The 18,160-nt window shown below is 43.8% G+C and overlaps 1 protein-coding gene across 2 annotated transcripts in view; it reads right to left on the bottom strand.

Moving 5' to 3' along the window:
* Positions 1 to 3,906, bottom strand: part of skila (SKI-like proto-oncogene a) — a 90,828-nt gene extending 86,922 nt beyond the window's left edge. For both annotated transcript variants that reach the window (XR_010965406.1, XM_067994914.1), the window contains exon 1: positions 1,424 to 3,906. Coding sequence is in view for 1 of the 2 variants with exons in the window: in XM_067994914.1 (XP_067851015.1) it covers positions 1,424 to 2,539 (1,116 nt within the window). In the remaining variant the exon portion in view is untranslated. The remainder of the gene's footprint in view (positions 1 to 1,423) is intronic.
* Between the last annotated feature and the right edge of the window lie 14,254 nt (positions 3,907 to 18,160).

Raw genomic sequence — 18,160 nt, 5'->3', positions numbered from 1 at the left:
GTTTACTTTTCAGCCCAAAGGAGTCAGTAAGCAATGTTTACAAAACAAGTGGGTCCATTGTCACGCATACATATGAACATTTCTTCATGTTATACAGTCAAGTAAACTGTTTATGTATCTCCCCAAATGAACTTCCCCCCACCCATTTTATACTATTGTAAACCATAGTTTTTCTCCCCCACCCCCATGTTTGTACTCGTCAAGATGAGGAATGTGTGTGTTGAGAAATGAAACTCTTCCCATTTCAAGTACTCACTGTCAGCATCATGCACTCCCAGGTCAGGTGTAACATAATCAGATGCAAAGTAAATATCCCTCAGCCCCAACCTCAAAAGAGCACCTGCAACTGCACCAGTGTGACATTTTCTCTCCATTTCCCACACAAGTAATCCTGCGGCCTCTGAGTGAGATTGACAATTAGTGCCAAATTAGGGACAGTTTTGCGCTGAAGGCTCATGCTCACTACAAACAGGATTGAGACTATCCAAGCTCTTTTCACATAGGACCTTTTACAGTCAGCAGACAGAGAAGAGTTTCATCCCATTTGTCTGGGCTGGATTTGAACTTGGGTCGGAGAGGTGAAAGGCCAATGTCTAAACCACTGCATCTGTACAAAGTACCGATTTAAGTCATCTTAGAAAAACGAAAGGACTTGTATTTATATAAGCGTCTCTCATGATCTCAAGATGTCCCAAGTTGCCTTTCAGTCAATGAAGTACTTTTGAAGGACGTAATTGCTCTGGAGAGAGTGCAGAGAAGATTTACAAGAATGTTGCCAGGGCTTGAAAATTGCAGCTGAGGAGAAATTGGATAGGCTGGGATTGTTTTCCTCGGAGCAGAGGAGGCTGAGGGGAAACTTGATTGAGGTGTACAAAATTATGAGGGGCCCAGATAGAGTAGACAGGAAGTACCTGTTTCCCCTAGTGGAGAGTTCAAGAACTAGAGGACATAGATTTAAGCTGATTGGCGGAAGGATTAGAGGGGACATGAAGAAAAACTTTTTTACCTAGAGGGTGGTGGGTGTATGGAATTCGCTGCCTGAATTGGTGGTAGAGGTAAGGACCCTCAACTCTTTTAAAAAGTACCTGGACCTGCACCTAAAGTGCTGTAAGCTGCAGGGCTACGGACCGGGTGCTGGAAGGTGAGATTAGAATGGGCACCTGGTTGTTCTTCAAGCCGGCGCAGACACGATGGGCCGAATGACCCCCTTTTGCTGTATCTTTTCTATGGTTCTATGAAGTGTTGTAATGTAGGGAGATGCGGCAGCCCATTTGCGCACAGCAATGTCCCACAAACAACGAGATACATGACCAGATAATCTGTTCTGGTGATGTTGGTTGAGAGATAAATATTGGCCAGAAAATACTTGCTCAAAGTTATTTATATTATCAAAGTTAACACTGAAGTCAAATTTGGAACTTACCTTTGCAAGCATCCTTTTTCGTTGGTGACTGAAGTTGAACCTCTCTTTCATTTCTTCCAGATATTGCTGCATGAACTTTTCATCAGATGTTTCTGCATATTTACGGCTCAGCTGCACGTAGCAGCGCCATTTGGCTGAATCAAAGCCCCAGTGGCAGGTTCTCTTGTCTGGAGACCTGTGCGAATGCAGCACAAACTTCTGGGGAGAAAACATCATGTGGCAGTCCAGACACTGAATACAGGCAGCATCAGGGTGGTTGTAAAACTGTGGCACGAATAAACCTTGGCATTTCCCGAGACACCAATGTTCCACCTCAAAGGTGGAACCAGTGTTCTGTAACTGGGCAAGGCATGCCTTGCCAGGTAGTTTGCTGGCATCTGGGGGGAGGATGCCTGGATGAACCAGGGCATTACACAACCTCTGAGCATCAGTCTGTGTTATAAGTCCACAAGATGGAGCATTGAAAGGCAAGATGCCCAAGACCTTGAGAATTTGCAGCTGTTCTGCTGTACATCTTGAGCAGTAAATGTACAGTTCATCACAGACTGTGTTGATCTGTTGAAGAGAGAAATCTCGAAGCACTGAATTTAGGACCTGTGGCAAACAAAGCCTCTTCTCCCCGCCAACCATGAAGCATGAGATGGTCTCTCCCTCCAGTAAAGTGTGCGTAAGCTCAGTTGAACTGTCTGAGGGTATGAGCAGTGGTCCTGGCAGCACTGGGGGTGATGACATGGGTACAAGCCCTCCTGGTGACATACATTCTTGGGAACAACGGGCCGAGAACGCTGCTGGCCCACCTAGAGAGCTCTGACTGCTCAAGTGGAACTGTGCCAATGTGTGTTTGAGGGCAGGATTGAGATCCAGTGGACGAACTCCTGACATCAGGCATGCTTTGGACACACCTATGTCTGTGTGTACTGTCTCCTCCACGCCAAGGCCCTGCCCACTTTCCTGCTTTACTCCTAGTCTTTTGAGTACATCTGTAATTCTACCATCCAATTCCTTTCCTGCTTTGTTTCTCTCTCCCACTCCATCGCCCATGGGCTCTTTTTTCACCATTGCTTCACCCAAGGTTACTCCATCCATCACTCTCAAAGCTCCTTGTACACTTGCCATCGTTGCTGGAAAACTGCCAGATGATGCGTTTTTTATTTCCAACCACAACTTTAAATTAAACGGCTTTCTCCTACAAAATCAGCACACACACCGACCTGCAATCGTCTTCTGCCAGCGTTTCATCACATTATGGTCACACATCATTGACAAAGACGGGAATGCTGCGAACAATTTCTCAATAGTCTCTATGTCCCCAAGTTACTTAAGGCACAAGACTGTTTCCACATTTATACTTCTCCGCCGTCGAATTAATCCAATCTTCCGGGTGCCGACTTGTACAGTCCCATTCCGCTCAGAATTTCTAGACTTGTAATAAGACCACACGCTATCTGCTCAGCAGGTGGCGAACAAACCTGCCCTTATTTTAAATTTCTCAGCACTGATTTGATCTTGATCATTCGCCAGATGGAAGGAAATACACCCTCTAACCAGAAAGCACTTGGATCCAAACCACTATTTCACGTGGGTTGTGCCAAACGCACGGCAAATTGTCCCCACTCTTCTTAATTTTAAATCTTCTGTTCCTTCCTTTTCACAATTGAATTTTAACGCATTTCAATCCAAACCACATCCGATCCGGATCGTTGAAGATTGACATTGGTCTCTTTATTTTGAGGGAGAATGGAGGGTGCAAAGGAAAAAGAACAGGCACCACAGCTGCACTCCTTAATAAGAAAGACGGGTGATTTTTTTTTCACCCCTGCAGGATCAATCTCTCAAGTGTCTGCAGACTGAAACCTTATCCCGGGGGTCAGCCCGTGCTGTTGATAATGACGGTGCTTTCTCTTCAAAGCAGCTCCAAATCCCAATAAAAAGCAGTGGGGGGGGGGGAGGGGAGAAAAGGTTGGCGGGGGGGGAGTGCTGGAGATTGACGTCTGACAGCTCGAGACTCCAGGCGGTTTTCCAATTTAATTTTATATATAATGTAAATGGGTAAAGTCTCACTCCTGCCCGACAGAAGAAAAAAAAAACTCTGGCTCCCTTTTTTCCGCGGCTGTTTATATTTCCTGACAGGTCGGTGGGTCTCCGGGAGCTGTCAATTCCCGCGGGCCCCCCCTCCTCCTCCTCCTCACAGGGCGAACGGCCCTTCCTTCAAACCCCCCTCCTCCTCGTCCTCGCACACAAACTTCTCCCGCTTTCTTTTCTGGAATCTTCTTTGGTGGTGGGTGTTTTAGGATGGTGTGTTTTTTTTTCTCTCTCTCTCTCTCTCTACTTCACCTTCTTCCTTTCTCTTCGTCTTCAGTGTTCCCTGACCCGCGACGGATCTGTGAGATTATTTATATATATATATATATTTTTCTTTCTTTTTTTTTCCCTCCCCTCTTTCCTTCACCGACCCTCCAACCTTCTGCTCTTCTCTCTCTCTCTCTCGCTCGCTCCGCCACGGCGATTGACACTGATGATGTCACCGCCGCACAGAAAGCGTCGACGTCAGCGCTGCCCACGCAGGAAACGCCTACGTCGCAACGGCGAGGACGAACGCGTTGCGCGAGCTGATTCACAGACGTGTACACACACACACACACAAACCCCACCGCCGTCCAGACGCGGGCGCTGAATCACGTGGGGTCAGGGTAGCCGCTTGACTCTTGTCATTTTTTTTTTCTCTAAAAGTTTAAAGGGACATTCACCGCGCGGAAAGAAAAGAAAGACCTGGCGCCTTTCGCGACCTCGGGACGTCCCAAAGCCAGTCAAGCACTTTTTTGAAGTGTGCTCACTGTTTGTAATGTAGGAAACCTGGCAAACCAATTTCAGCACAGCAAGATCCCACAAACAGCAATGTGGTAATGACCAGATAGTCTGTTTTCAGGTGTTGATTGAGGTGATAAGTATTAGGCGGGACACGAGGGGGAACTCCCCTGCTCTTCTTTGATGTGGAGATGCCGGTGATGGACTGGGGTGGACAAATGTAAGGAATCTTACAACACCAGGTTATAGTCCAACAGTTTTATTTGAAAATCACAAGCTTTCGGAGTAGCTTTCGGAGAGGTAAACTCCGAAAGCTTGTGATTTTCAAATAAAACTGTTGGACTATAACCTGATGTGGAGATGCCGGTGATGGACTGGGGTTGACAATTGTAAACAATTTTACAACACCAAGTTATAGTCCAGCAATTTTATTTTAAATTCACAAGCTTTCGGAGGCTTCCTCCTTCCTCAGGTGAACGAAATGAAATCCTCCTTATTTTAAATTCACAAGCTTTCGGAGGCTTCCTCCTTCCTCAGGTGAACGAAATGAAATTCATTTCGTTCACCTGAGGAAGGAGGAAGCCTCCGAAAGCTTGTGAATTTAAAATAAAATTGCAGGACTATAACCTGGTGTTGTAAGATTCCTTACAGCTCTTCTTTGAAATAATGGCCATGGAATCCTGATCTAATGGTCTACCTGATAGGGCAGATGGGGCCTCGGTTTAACATTTCATTCAAAAGATTGCACCTCTGAGCACTGGAGTGTCAGTCTAGATTATGTGATCAAGTCTCTCGAATGGGACTTGAACCTACAACCTTCAGACTAGGAGGGGTGAGTGCTACCAACTGAGGCACGGCTGACACAAGTATGCAAAATATTGAGTCACACTTTCCACCAAAGGTTTTATTTTTAGTAAGCCTCGTTTTTGATTATTTGCGGGTCAGTACAGATATATTATCTGTATAATAACTTTGAGTGCTCTGAGATTTATGGATAACTACTTTCTGAGTGAGATATGGACAGTAACGTTTTACATTTTATTTACGTTTTAACGGTTTACTGTCTCATCCAAAAGACAGCACCTCCATCAGTACTGCACTGCAGTGTCAGCCGAGATTATGTGCTCAAGTCTCTGGAGTATTTTTTTTAAGTGCTGCCAGTTCGCAGAGTACAAAAAACAGACTTTCCAGCTCAACCCTAGGTTCTCAGGATGTGGGAAACACTTGCAAGGTCACATTTATTACCCATTGCTGTGAAACATTCAGAGTCAACCACATGCTGTGGGGCTGAAGTCACATTGAGACCACAGTTCCCTTCCCTCAAGGACATTTAGTGAAGCAGTTTCGGTTTTACAACAATCTGCAGCATTCATTGTCATTTTGTTTCTGGTACTAGCCCACAGATTTACTGAATTCAGTTTTACAACTTGCTATGTTGGGATTTGAACTCATAACCTCCGGGTTGCAAACCTATTACCATCACTCTGTAATTCTGTACCTTAGTTTACGAGGGGCTGAATGGCCTACTCCTGTTCCGATGTTCCTATGAATTTCGACCCCTGGCATCCATGAGCTCCCAAAAAAAACTGTGTGTACGAGTCTGCCGCCGATAGTCTCATCGCTTTTGCAGACCTTTATACCTTGAACAACTTACGTTTATAACACATTCCCCATGTACAGGGACATGTCTAAGAACGTTGGATAATATGTGGATATCTTGCAGAAAGGAGGGATTTAACAGGGTAACTATAAGCTGGCTCACAGATGCTGGTCTCCCATAATCCAAATTAAAACAGTATCAATATAAAAGCAGCTCCAAAGTGCTCTTTTAATGGTCCAGTCTGGGTTTCCTGCACAGGCAGAGTGAAAAACTTAAGTAGGTTTTCAGTTAAGTGGTTCTGGTCGAATGATATTAATGACTCTTCTGGGAATAAAGCTCAAAATTCATGCTCTCAAAGAAAGAATGTGCATTTATTTAGCTCCTTATCACACCCAAAAATGCATTTACCACCAATGGATTAATTTTGAAGTGTATTCACTGTTCTCATGAAGGCAAACACAGCAGCCAACTTGAACACAGCAAGATCCCACAAACAGCAAAAGAATGAATGACCTGTTTTTTTGTTGGTATTGCTTGAGGAGAGAACATGGAGATTTTCTTTCTCTCACCTCTGCTCCCTGCTGACACTGTTTCTTTGCTGGCTTCGAAGTCATGTCGTTCCCTCTCTTGCTGCAGTCTGCCAGCCTCACTCTTCTTCCTGTCTGCATTGCTCAAGCTCTAATGGAAACCCTCAGTTTTTTTTACAACAACAACAACTTGGCTTTAATGTCGGTAAAAGTCCAAAGGCACTTTGCAAAGTCAGACATTAGGAGGGTGACCAAAGACTTAGAAACATAGGAAATTTACGGCACAGAAGGAGGCCATTCGGCCCCTCGTGTCTGTGCCGGTCGAAATAGAGCTACCCACCTAATCCCACTTTCCAGCACTTGGTCCGTAGCCCTGTAGGTTACGGCTCTTCAAGTGCACATCCAAGTACTTTTTAAATGTGATGAGGGTTTTCTGCCTCTACCACCATTTCAGGCAGTGAGTTCCAGACCCCCACCACCCTCTGGGTGAAAAATGTTTTCCTCAGCTCCCCTCTAATCCTTCTACCAATTACTTTAAATCTATACCCCCTGTTTATTGACCTCTCTGCTAAGGTAAATAAGTTCCTCCTGTCCACTCCATCTGGGCCCCTCATAATTTTATACACCTCAATTAAATCTCCCCTCAGCCTCCTCTGTTCCAAAGAAAACAACCCCAGCCTATCCTATCTTTCCTCATAGCTAAAATTCCCCAGTCCTGGCAACATCCTCATAAATCTCCTCTGTACCCTCTCTAGTGCAATCACATCTTTCCTGTAATGTGGTGACCAGAACTGTATGCAGTACTCAAGCTGTGGCCTAACTAGTGTTTAGACAGTTCTAGCATAACCTCCCTGCTCTTATATTCTATGCGTCAGCTAATAAAGGTAAGTATCCCATATGCCGTCTTAACCACCTTGTCTACCTGTCCTGCTACCTTCAGGGATCTGTGGACATGCACTCCAACGTCCCTCTCTTCCTCTACACCTCTCAGTATCCTTCCATTTATTGTGTATTCCCTTGCCTTGTTTGATCTCCCATTCCATTTGCCACTTTTCTGCCCACCTGACCAGTCCATTGATATAGTCGACAGCTCTCCCCCTCACTGTCAACCACATGGCCAATTTTTGTATCATCTGCAAACTTCTTAATCATGCCCCCTACATTTAAGTCTAAATCATTGTTACCCACTGGAAACAGCCTTCCAGTCACAAAAACACCCATCAACCATTACCCTTTGCTTCCTGCCACTGAGCCAATTTTGGATCCAATTTGCCACTCTCCCTTGGATCCCACGGGCTTGTATTTTTTTGACCAGTCTGCCATGTGGGACCTTGTCAAAAGCCTTGCTAAAATCCATGTAGATTACATCAAACAAACAACCTTCATCGACCCTCCTTGTTACCTGTTCAAAAAATTCAACCAAATTAGTCAGACACGACCTTCCCTTAACAAATCCATGTTGACTGTCCTTGATTAATCCGTGCTTTTCTAAATGACAGTTTATACTGTCCCTCAGAATTGATTCCAATAATTTGCCCACCACTGAGGTTAGACTGACTGGCCTGTAATTACTAGGTCTATCCTTATCTCCCTTTTTAAACAACGGTACAACGTTAGCAGTCCTCCAATCCTCCGGCACCACGCCTGTAGCCAGGGAGGATCAGAAAATGATGGTCAGAGCCTCCATTATTTCCTGGGATGCATTTCATCCAGCCCTGGTGATTTATCGACTTTCAAAGATGCTAAACCCCCTTAATACTTCCTCTCTCACTATGTTTATCCCATCCAATATTTCACACTCCTCCTTAACTACAATCTCTGCATCGTCCCCCTCTTTTGTGAAGAGTTAAGTGGTTAAAGAACTATGCTTTAAGGAGGGTCTTAAAAGAGGAGAGAGAGGTGGAGAGATGGAGGGGTTTAGGAAGGGAATTGCCGAGTGTGGGGCTTAGGCAGCTAAAGGTAAGGCAGATAATGATGGGGCAAATCCCTCTCTTTTAGCTGAAATTCTCTCCACTTTCTCATCAGCTGCCAACCGAAGCTGGATCTCTTCCAATTTTTTTTTGATGTGACTATTTCTGGTCCAATCACTTTTAAATTTTAACCATTTCAAATCGCCTTCATCACCAGTGTGGCTCGGTATCCCAGGTAGCTGCCACCAAGTTTTATGAATTCTGGTATGCCGTAGATAGCCTTCTCGGAATCAGTGACGTCAGTCACTCCTGTAAGTGATCTGGTATCTTACTTTTATGGGAGCTAACTCATACTGCCCTATATCTATTCGTAAGGGACTAACAATGGAACAGCCTTGTGACCTGACCTGGATGTCCGTGTCTTTTGCACATGTATTTCTTCAATCTCTCCAAAGGTGGCCCGAGTTAACACTAGATGAGGTGAAGTTTGGTTTGAATCATTAAACTTTTATTCCACAGTGAGGTGAAATGTACAGATCAACAGTTAGGGTCAGAGTCACACAGTTTAATCAATACGACTTCTAGTCGCATATGATGAGACAACGTAAAGAACTCGCCACGTTGCTCCACATTGCTGGGTCATCTTACTTGACTTAAACAAAAAGGGGGTAGAATTTCTGCATGCGTTGTCCCAATCATCCACCGTAAATTGGAAGCTCCGCAGAATCCCTGGAGAAACAGCTACAATATCATGGGAACACCATCACCTCCAAGTTCCCCTCCAACTCACGCACCATGTTGACTTGGACACATATCACCATTCCTTCATCATCACTGGGTCAATATCCTGGAATTTCTTGCCTAACACCATCACGGAAGCAGCATCACCACAAGGACTGCAGCGATTGAAGGAGAAGGCACATCACCACCTTCTCAGGGCATCTAGGGAGGGGCAATAAATGTCGGCGTTACCAATGTTGCCCACATCCCATGAATATATATATGAAAAAACACTTGAAACATTGAACCACCTTCGAGAAATAACTCTTTAAGTCTCCACGTGCAGATAGTTAATGAAACAGATGCACAGCGTTTCCACAGCGACTGGGGTTTATTAGAGTAAGTTTTTGTCTCAGTTTTCTTTCCTCTTCAATTTTCTCCACTCTTTTCCTCTCATGAAGGTGTTGCCTCTCTTTTGGTACAGAACCACCATTATTAATGGGTGACCCTTGGTGGTGACTGTCAGTAAGCTGTACAACTGCAGGGGCATCAAAGCTGAGCCTATCTTGGTCAGTGTCTGCCTTGGTTCAGTGGGTAGCACTCTCGCCTCTGAGTCAGAAGGTTTGTGGGTTTAAGTCCCACTCCAGGGACTTGAGCACAAAATCTAGTCTGACACTCCAGTGCTGCACTGTCGGAGGTGCTGTCTTTTGGATAAGATGTTAAACTGAGGCCCCGACTGTCCTCTCAGGTGCACATAAGAGATCCCATGGCATACTTTGAAGAAGAGCAGGGGTGTCCTGACCAATATTTAACCCTCAACCAACATCACTAAAACAAAAACAGATAATCTGGGTCATTATCACATTGTTGTTTGTGGGATCTTGCTGTGCACAAATTGGCTGCTGCGTTTCCTACAGTACAACAGTAACCACACTTCAGAAATACTTCATTGTTTGTAATGTGCTTTGGAATGTCCTGAGTTTGTGAAAGGCGCTGTAAAAATGCAAGTTCTTTCTTTTATTTTTCTATCTTCAGCAGACATTCACTGGTTGGCACTTTCAGTGGGGTGAGCACTGTATAACAGTCGGCAGTCAGAACGCTAGCTGATTTTCATCTCTCCCACCCAAGGGCGCTGCAGGCAATTTTTAGGCCCCTACCACTGGGCAGGCTGAGGATAGGTATTTTGGAGAGAAATTTATTTTGGGGGAAAAAATTGCAAAGCTTTTTTCATTTCAATTGAAAAACGTCCCCAGTGGCTGAGAAAGATCAGTAGGTGTGATCGGTAGCAAATTCCCTACATTAGGTGTGTCCTAAGTTAAAAAGGGAAGGGCACATCTGCAGGTGTGTCACTGAAAACAACAAACCTGTCTGGAAACTAGAGACATACGAAGCAAATCAAGTAGACAATTCGACCCAGGATTTCCTGCGACGGCGAGGTCAGGTGACATACGCTGTAAATTTCGCTGTCTCGTGAGTCGATCTCGCCGTTGCTAACGCACTCCGAAATTTCCTGGTTTTCTAATTAGAATAGACCAGAAATTGCTTGAAAAATAACGGCAAGTTCACAGCACCCGCCATTACTAGTGCGTAAAAAAACCCAGCAGTTTGTGGCGAGGAAGAGATACGCCATGAGTTGCGAATCGCCACAAATTGCTGGACGATTGGCGCCGCTCCGCCGTTAGCCTCGCAAAAACGGGAGCTCGCCGTCAATCCCCCCATGGCTTTCGGAAATTGCTGGATTTGCACCGTAAATACGAATGAATCTCGCTGCAGACATTTAGAGCCGGTATTTCATGTCGTAAGGACCCTGGGTAACATGATGTGTGGTCCTGACATGAAACTCAACCTTGGAGGCCCAGAAAGGGAACAATGAAATTGTGAAGTCTCACTCCTGCAGGTAGTCCCTAAAGGCTTTTTAAATTTAAAATTTTAAAATTTAATTTTTTTTTCTTATTTTTCCTTTCTGTCTCTTTTTTCTCTCTCTCTCTCTGAATCCAATCTTTCTTTCCCTCTCTTTATTTCTCTTCCTGTATCTAATTTGACTCTGACTCACCCTATTTCCTTTTCTCTCGTTCCCTGTTTTTTTCTCTATCCGTAAATTTAATTGGTTAAGGAGATAGACCATTGGATCCGAAGTTCACGAGGTCCCAGATGCACTGTTATCAACTCGCATTTCCAGCAATTTCTGGGCCAATATGCCACACTCGGCAAAGCCAATGGCCATTTACTGACCTGGACTGTTCATTGTTTCATAGAATCGTAGAATCATAGAATCGTTACAGCACAGAAGGGAGCCATTCAGCCCATCGAGCCTGCGCCAGCTCTTTCCTATGCAGTACGTCTGTGTAAGAAGCTTTGTACGTGGCAGGCTTTTGCTCTCCCTCTCTCTATCCAGTCTGTGTGCAGCAGTTTAGAACTGCATTCAACATGATGTACCTTAACTTTATTTGTTTACCCAAATGAATTCCGTTACTGAACTGCTGCAGTCTCCTCCTCGCTTATTAAAGATTCAGAAAACAAGTGACTAATCATATCTGTTTAATATAGTGCAGTCGACGCCCAGATCATCAAAATCAAATTTTAAACTCCAGAGATCAAATTTAAATCAGATGACTCTGGAGTTTCGTAATACAATTTAATTGGGATGAATTGAAAGGCGCGGCCTGTTTTGTTTAATTTGGGTGCTACTGCCCTGACAGAACTTACAAGATGATGGCCGTAGTGTGCAAGTTGGTTAAATTCAACGAAGCGTGTTGAAAGGACAAATATTTGGGCCTGGAGTTTCTGCATGATTTTCCACCCAGATATCAATGTGATCTGGGCGGAATTGAATGAAATAACGCTAAAGATCGTGAAATTTTAAACGTAAGTGAATTGCATCCAAAACCTCTCTTCGCTGGAGTAGCCGCGATCTTTTACACTGATTCAAACGTCCATTCATCCGAAGCTGTCCCTGCCTGCAAAACTAGCCACGTCCCCAGGTCGGAATGGCGAGTTTCTGCCGATTGCTCCCGTTCAGGTGTATACATCACATTGCGTCCAGAAGCTTGGATTAAAGCCAATTAAAAAGTAAGACCAAGAGCATTAAATGAGTCAGTTGAAGAATGGTTCATTTCCTGGCATTCCCGCTCCTCTTTGTGATGCTGGAGAATGACGTGTCCCGGTCACAAATCGATTATGATCGACTACACTGCTTGATTGCGCTGATTGATGGGAGATTTTACGTTCGGGATTATGCCGATGGGTTTGCGCGGAAACTTGAATGTAACTTCACCTCGGCAAAACCAGCATAGTGTCCAGCACATTCTGGGCGCATTTCGCCAATTGCGCCTCTAGCAGAAATTCCATGCTCTAAACTGTAAAACTTAAATTTCTAAATCCGCATTTTATAATCCAAATGATTTACTGTAGTTTAATATGTGCAGTGTTCAGTCAGTTAGCTATACACGCAATGTTATCAGAAGCCGTTCCCATTAGTTTGCTCCGAGAAGTGTCAGAACAATAGCAACCCAAATCCAACAGTCAGCGTTCACGAGTGATTAATCCGCACCTTTCTAACACAGACAGTCCGAGGTCATGTTCTGAATTTATGAAGAACGCCAAGACTTTTCGTATTTACAAATGTTACAAGCATTTTCACGTGAATCCTCTTCTCAGTCACCAGTCTTGCTGCCATGTCACCAGCCCCATTATTTCTCAGTCTAAGTGGCAGCGGTGTAAAACTGGCATTAATCTAGGAAATTCGCTATCGGCATTGATTTTACCAGGGTGCGGGGGGAGCTATGATCATTAACACAGATGCGGCGCAAAAGTCTCAGGAAATTATGGCATGGCATAATTGGAAAGATGCATTTTGGTCGGAAGAATGAGGAGAGGCAATATAAACTAAATGGTACAATTTTAAAGGGGGTGCAGGAACAGAGAGATCTGGGGGTTCACATACACAAAACTTTGAAGGTGACAGGACACGTTGATTCGGCTGTTAAAAAAGCATACGGGATTCTTGGCTTTATAAACAGAGGCATAGAGTACAAAAGCAAGGAAGTTATGCTAAACCTTTACAAAACACTGGTTAGACCTCAGCTGGAGTATGGTGTCCAATTCTGGGCACCAAACTTTAGGAAGGATGTCAAGGCTTTGGAGAGGGTGCAGCAGAGATTTACTAGAATGATACCAGAGATGAGGGACTTCAGAGAGAATGGAGAAGCTGGGGTTGTTCTCCTTAGAATAGAGAAGGTTAAGGGAAGATTTAATAGAGGTGTTCAAAATTATGAGGGGTTTTGATAGAGTACATAGGGAGAAGTTGTTTCCTCTGGCAGGAGGGTCGGTAACCAGAGGTCACAGATTTAAGGTAATTGGCAAAAGAATCAGAGGGGAGATGAGGAGAAATTGTTTTACGCAGCAAGTTGTTATGTACTGGAATGCACTGCCTGAGAGGGTGGTGGAACCACATTCAATAGTAACTTTCAAAAGGAAATTGAATAAATACTTGAAAATGTAAAATTTGCAGGGCTATGGGCAAAGAGCAGGGGAGTGGGACTAATTGGTTAGCTCTTTTAAAGAGCCGGCACAGGCATGATGGGCCGAATGCCCTCCTTCTGTGCTGTACGATTCTTTGGTTCTATGATTTTATACCTAATGGCGTAAGTCACTTACTCCATAATATCCTCTTTCTTTTGCACCGTTCAAGGGTCTCTACGATGTCGAGGCGCCATTACAATGGCGTAAGTCCCCAGGAAATTCTTGGCCAATATAGAACAAAGGAGGTGCGTGTTGTCAAGGAGAATAATCAGCAATGTAAACAGGAACAACTTGCGTGACAATGTGTTGGGAAATCTAGAGATGTACAGTCTATGGTCCAAAACAGATATAATCTGGGTTACACCCTGACTAGACAGTAAACAATTACTTGTTTTATAGATTGTTAAAGAGGCATGAGGGAGGGGGAGAGTTACCTGGACACTTTGATCCAGAAGGCAGTCACACCCCTTAGGTCAGGTAGTAATTTAGTGTTGGTCAGTGGTCAGGGTCCGGAGGATGTGACTGCGAGTCAGGCAGGTATGGGGACCCAGGATGCAGTGATGGAGGAGCCTCAGCCTTTGACCTCGTCCTATAGATACGAGGTACTTGCTGCCTGTACGGATGAGAACAAAGACTGCAGGGAGGATGGGCAAACTGACCACGGCACCATGGTGCAGGAGGCCATTCAAGTGGGGGGAGATAAAAGGAATGTGGTAGTGGTAGGTGATAGTAAAGTAAGGGGGATAGATATTGTTCTCTGCAGCCATGACTGGGAGTCCCAAAGGCTGTGTTGCCCGCCCGGTGCCAGGGTTAAGGATATCACCTTGCGGATGGAAAGGAACTTGGAGCATGAGGGGGAGGATCCAGTTGTCATGGTCCACGTAGGAACCAACAACATAGGTAGAACTAGGAATGAGGTTCTGCTGAGGAAGTTTGAGGAGCTAGGGTCCAAATTAATAAACAGAACCTCAAAAGTAATAATCTCTGGATTACTACCTGAGCCACGCTCAAATCGGCATAGGGTCAAACAGATCAGAGAGTTAAATGCGTGGCTCAAAGATTGGTGTGGGAGACAGGGGTTTCAACTCATGGGGCACTGGCACCAGTACTGGGGAAAGAGGGACCTGTTCTGTTAGGACAGGCTCCACTTAAACCAGGCTGAGACTAGTGTCCTGGCGAATCGAATAACTAGGGCGGTAGATAGGGCTTTAAACTAAAAAAGGGGAGTGGGGAGGGTTCAGGTGAGGGGAAATTTATAAATTGAAAGAGAAAGTCAAGGCCATGGAGCAGTCTGGCGATTTGGGTAAAGATAAGCAGAGTGTAACAGGAAGGGACAGAGAGTTTAACGGTAATAGTGCATCAGTGAATAAGGTCAAAGCAGGGAAAAATGGTAAAAAGCTAAAATTAAAGGCGCTTTATCTGAATGCACGAAGCATTGGTAACAAGATAGACAAATTAATGGCACAAATAGAGATAAATGGGTTTGATCTAGTAGCCATTACTGAGGTTGCTGGGTGACCAAGGTTGGGAACTAAATATTCCGGGGTACTTGACTGTTCGAAAAGACAGACAAAGTGGAAAAGGAGGAGGGTCAGCCCTGAAAATAAAGGATGCCATAAGGACAGTAGTGAGAAAGGGTCTTGGCTCGGAAAATCAGGAAGTAGAATCAGTATGATTTCTGCCCCTTGTTATTCCTTAACAAGGAGCAGAAAACACTGGTGGGAGCAGTTTACAGATCCTGTAATTGTAGTTATACTGTTGGACAAAGTATTAAATAAGAAATAATAGGAGCTTGTAACAAAGGTAATGCAATAATCGTGGGGGACTTTAATCTTCATATAGACTGGGCAAATCAAATTGGCAAAGGTAGTTTGGAGGACGAGTTCATGGAATGCATTTGAGGCAGTTTCCTAGAGCAATACATCGTGGAACCAAACAGGCCACAGGCTATTTTAGATCTTGTCTTGTTTAGTGAGACAGGGTTCATTGGTAATCTCATAGTAAGGGATCCTCTGAGGAAGGGTGATCATAATATGATAAAATTTCACATTAAATTTGAGAGTAACCTACTTAAGTCCGAAGCTAGAATTTTAAACTTAAGTAAAGCCAATTACAAAGGTATGAGGGGCGAGTTGGCTTAGGTCGATTGGGAAATTAGATTCAAAGATATGACAGTAGATAGACAATGGCGAACATTTAAAGAAATATTTCATAATTCTCAATGAATATACATTCCATTGAGAAATAAAAACTCCACAGGAAAAGTGATCCATCTGCAGCTAACTAAAGAAGTTAAGGATAGTATTAGATTAAAAGAAGAGGCTTATAATGTTGCCAAGAAAAGTAATAAGCCTGGGGATTGGGAGAGTCTTAGAAACCAGCAAAGGATGACCAAAAAAATTGATAAAGAGGGAGAAAATAGAATACGAGAGTAAACTAACAAGAAATATAAAAACAGATTGTAAGAGTTTCTACACGTATGTAAAAAGGAAGAGATTAGCAAAAGTAAACGTGGGTCCCTTAGAGGCTGAGACAGGAGAAATTATAATGGGGAATAAGGAAATGGCAGAAACGTTAAACAAATATTTTATAACTGTCTTCACAGTAGAAGGCACAAAAACATACCAGAAATAGTGGGGAACCAAAGGTCTAATGAGAGTGAGGAACTTAAAGTAATCAATATTAGTAAAGAAAAAGTTCTGGAGGAATTAATGGGACTAAAAGCCGACAAATCCCCCCGACCTGATGGCCTACATCCTAGGGTTCTAAAAGAGGTGGCTGCAGAGATAATGGATGCATTGGTTGTGATCTTCTAAAATGCCCTAGATTCTAGAACGGTCCCAGTGGATTGGAAGGTAGCAAATGTAACACTGCTATTCAAAGGAGAGAGAAAACAGGGAACTACAGGCTAGTTAGCCCGACATCAGTGGTCGGGAAAATGCTAGAATCCATTATTAAGGACTTGGTAACAGGGCACTTAGAAAATCATAATATGATTAGGCAGAGTCAACATGGTTTTATGAAAGGGAAATCGTGTTTGACAAATCTATTAGAGTTTTCTGAGGATGTAACTAGAAGGGTAGATAAAGAGGAACCAATGGATGTAGTATATTTGGATTTTCAAAAGGCATTCGATAAGATGCCACACAAAAGGTTGTTACATGGGCTTGGGGTTAATACATTAGCATGGATAGAGGATTGGTTAACAGACAGAAAACAGAGAGTAGGAATAAACGGGCCATTTTTGGGTTGGCAGGCTGTTACTAGTGGGGTGCCACAAGGATCAGTGCTTGGGCCTCAGCTATTTACAATCTATATTAATGACTTAGATGAAGGGACCGAGTGTAATGTATCCAAGTTTGCTGATGATACAAAGCTAGGTGGGAAAGTAAGAAAATAAGCAGTTTGTCTGCAAAGGAATATAGACAGGTTAAGTGAGTGGGCAAGAAGGTGGTAAATGGAGTGTAATGTGGGGAAATGTGAGGTTATTCATTTTGGTAGGAAGAATAAAAAAACAGAATATTTTTTAAATGGTGAGAAACTATTAAATGTTGGTTTTCAAAGGGATTTGGGTGTCCTTGTGTACGAAACACAGAAAGTTATCATACAAGTACAGCAAGCAATTAGGAAGGCAAATGGTATGTTGGTCTTTATTGCAAGGGGATTGGAGTATAAGAGTAAGGAAGTCTTGCTGCAATTGTACAGAGCTTTGGTGAGACCACACCTGGCGTACTGTGCACAGTTTTGGTCTCCTTATCTAAGGAAGGATATACTTGCCTTAGAGGTGGTCCAATGAAGGTTCACTAGATTAATTCCTGGGATGAGAGGGTTTTCCCATGAGGAAAGATTGAGTAGAATGGGCCTGTACTCTCTGGAGTTAGAAGAATGAGAGATGATCTCATTGAAACATATAAGATTCTGAGAGGGCTTGACAGGGTCGATGCTGAGAGGCTGTTTCCCCAGGCTGGAGAGTCTAGAACTAGGGGGCATAGTCTCAAGATAAAGGGTTGGCCATTTAGGACTGAGATGAGGAGAAATTTCTTCACTCAGAGAGTTGTGAATCTTTGGAATTCTCTACCCCAGAGGGCTATGGATGCTCAGTCATTGAGTATATTCAAAGCTGAGATCGATAGATTTTTGGACTCTAAGGGAATCAAGGGATATGGGGATCAGGCGGGAAAGTGGGGTTGAGGTCGAAGATCAGCCATGATCTTATTGAATAGCGGAGTAGGCTCGAGGGGACGTATGGCCTACTCCTGCTCATATTTCTTATGTTTGTTTACGTTGCAATGATGCCACACATGGGATAATGCATTTTGAACTTACATGAAAAAAAATTAGTAAACATTTACTGAATAATTTTCATGATAAATATACCCCTAAGTGTTATGTTGTTATGATCTGGAATACACTGCCAGAAAGGGTGGTGGAAGCAGATTCAATAGTAACTTTCAAAAGGAAATTGGATAAATACTTGAAAAGGAAAAAATTGCAGGTCTATGGGAATGGGTCTAATTGGATAACTCTTTCAAAGAGCCGGCAGAGGCATGATGGGTCGAATGGCCTCCTCCTGTGCTATATGATTCTATAATAAGACAGAATGCCTTTAATAACTCTGAGCCTTCACACTTCTGGAGAGGGGAGGGGGGAGAGG

This window comes from Heptranchias perlo, chromosome 13 (genome assembly GCF_035084215.1).
Source record: "Heptranchias perlo isolate sHepPer1 chromosome 13, sHepPer1.hap1, whole genome shotgun sequence".
Taxonomy (NCBI): domain Eukaryota; kingdom Metazoa; phylum Chordata; class Chondrichthyes; order Hexanchiformes; family Hexanchidae; genus Heptranchias; species Heptranchias perlo.
The sequence above is the reverse complement of the archived record's forward strand: the minus strand, read 5'-3'. Positions and strand labels throughout refer to the sequence as shown.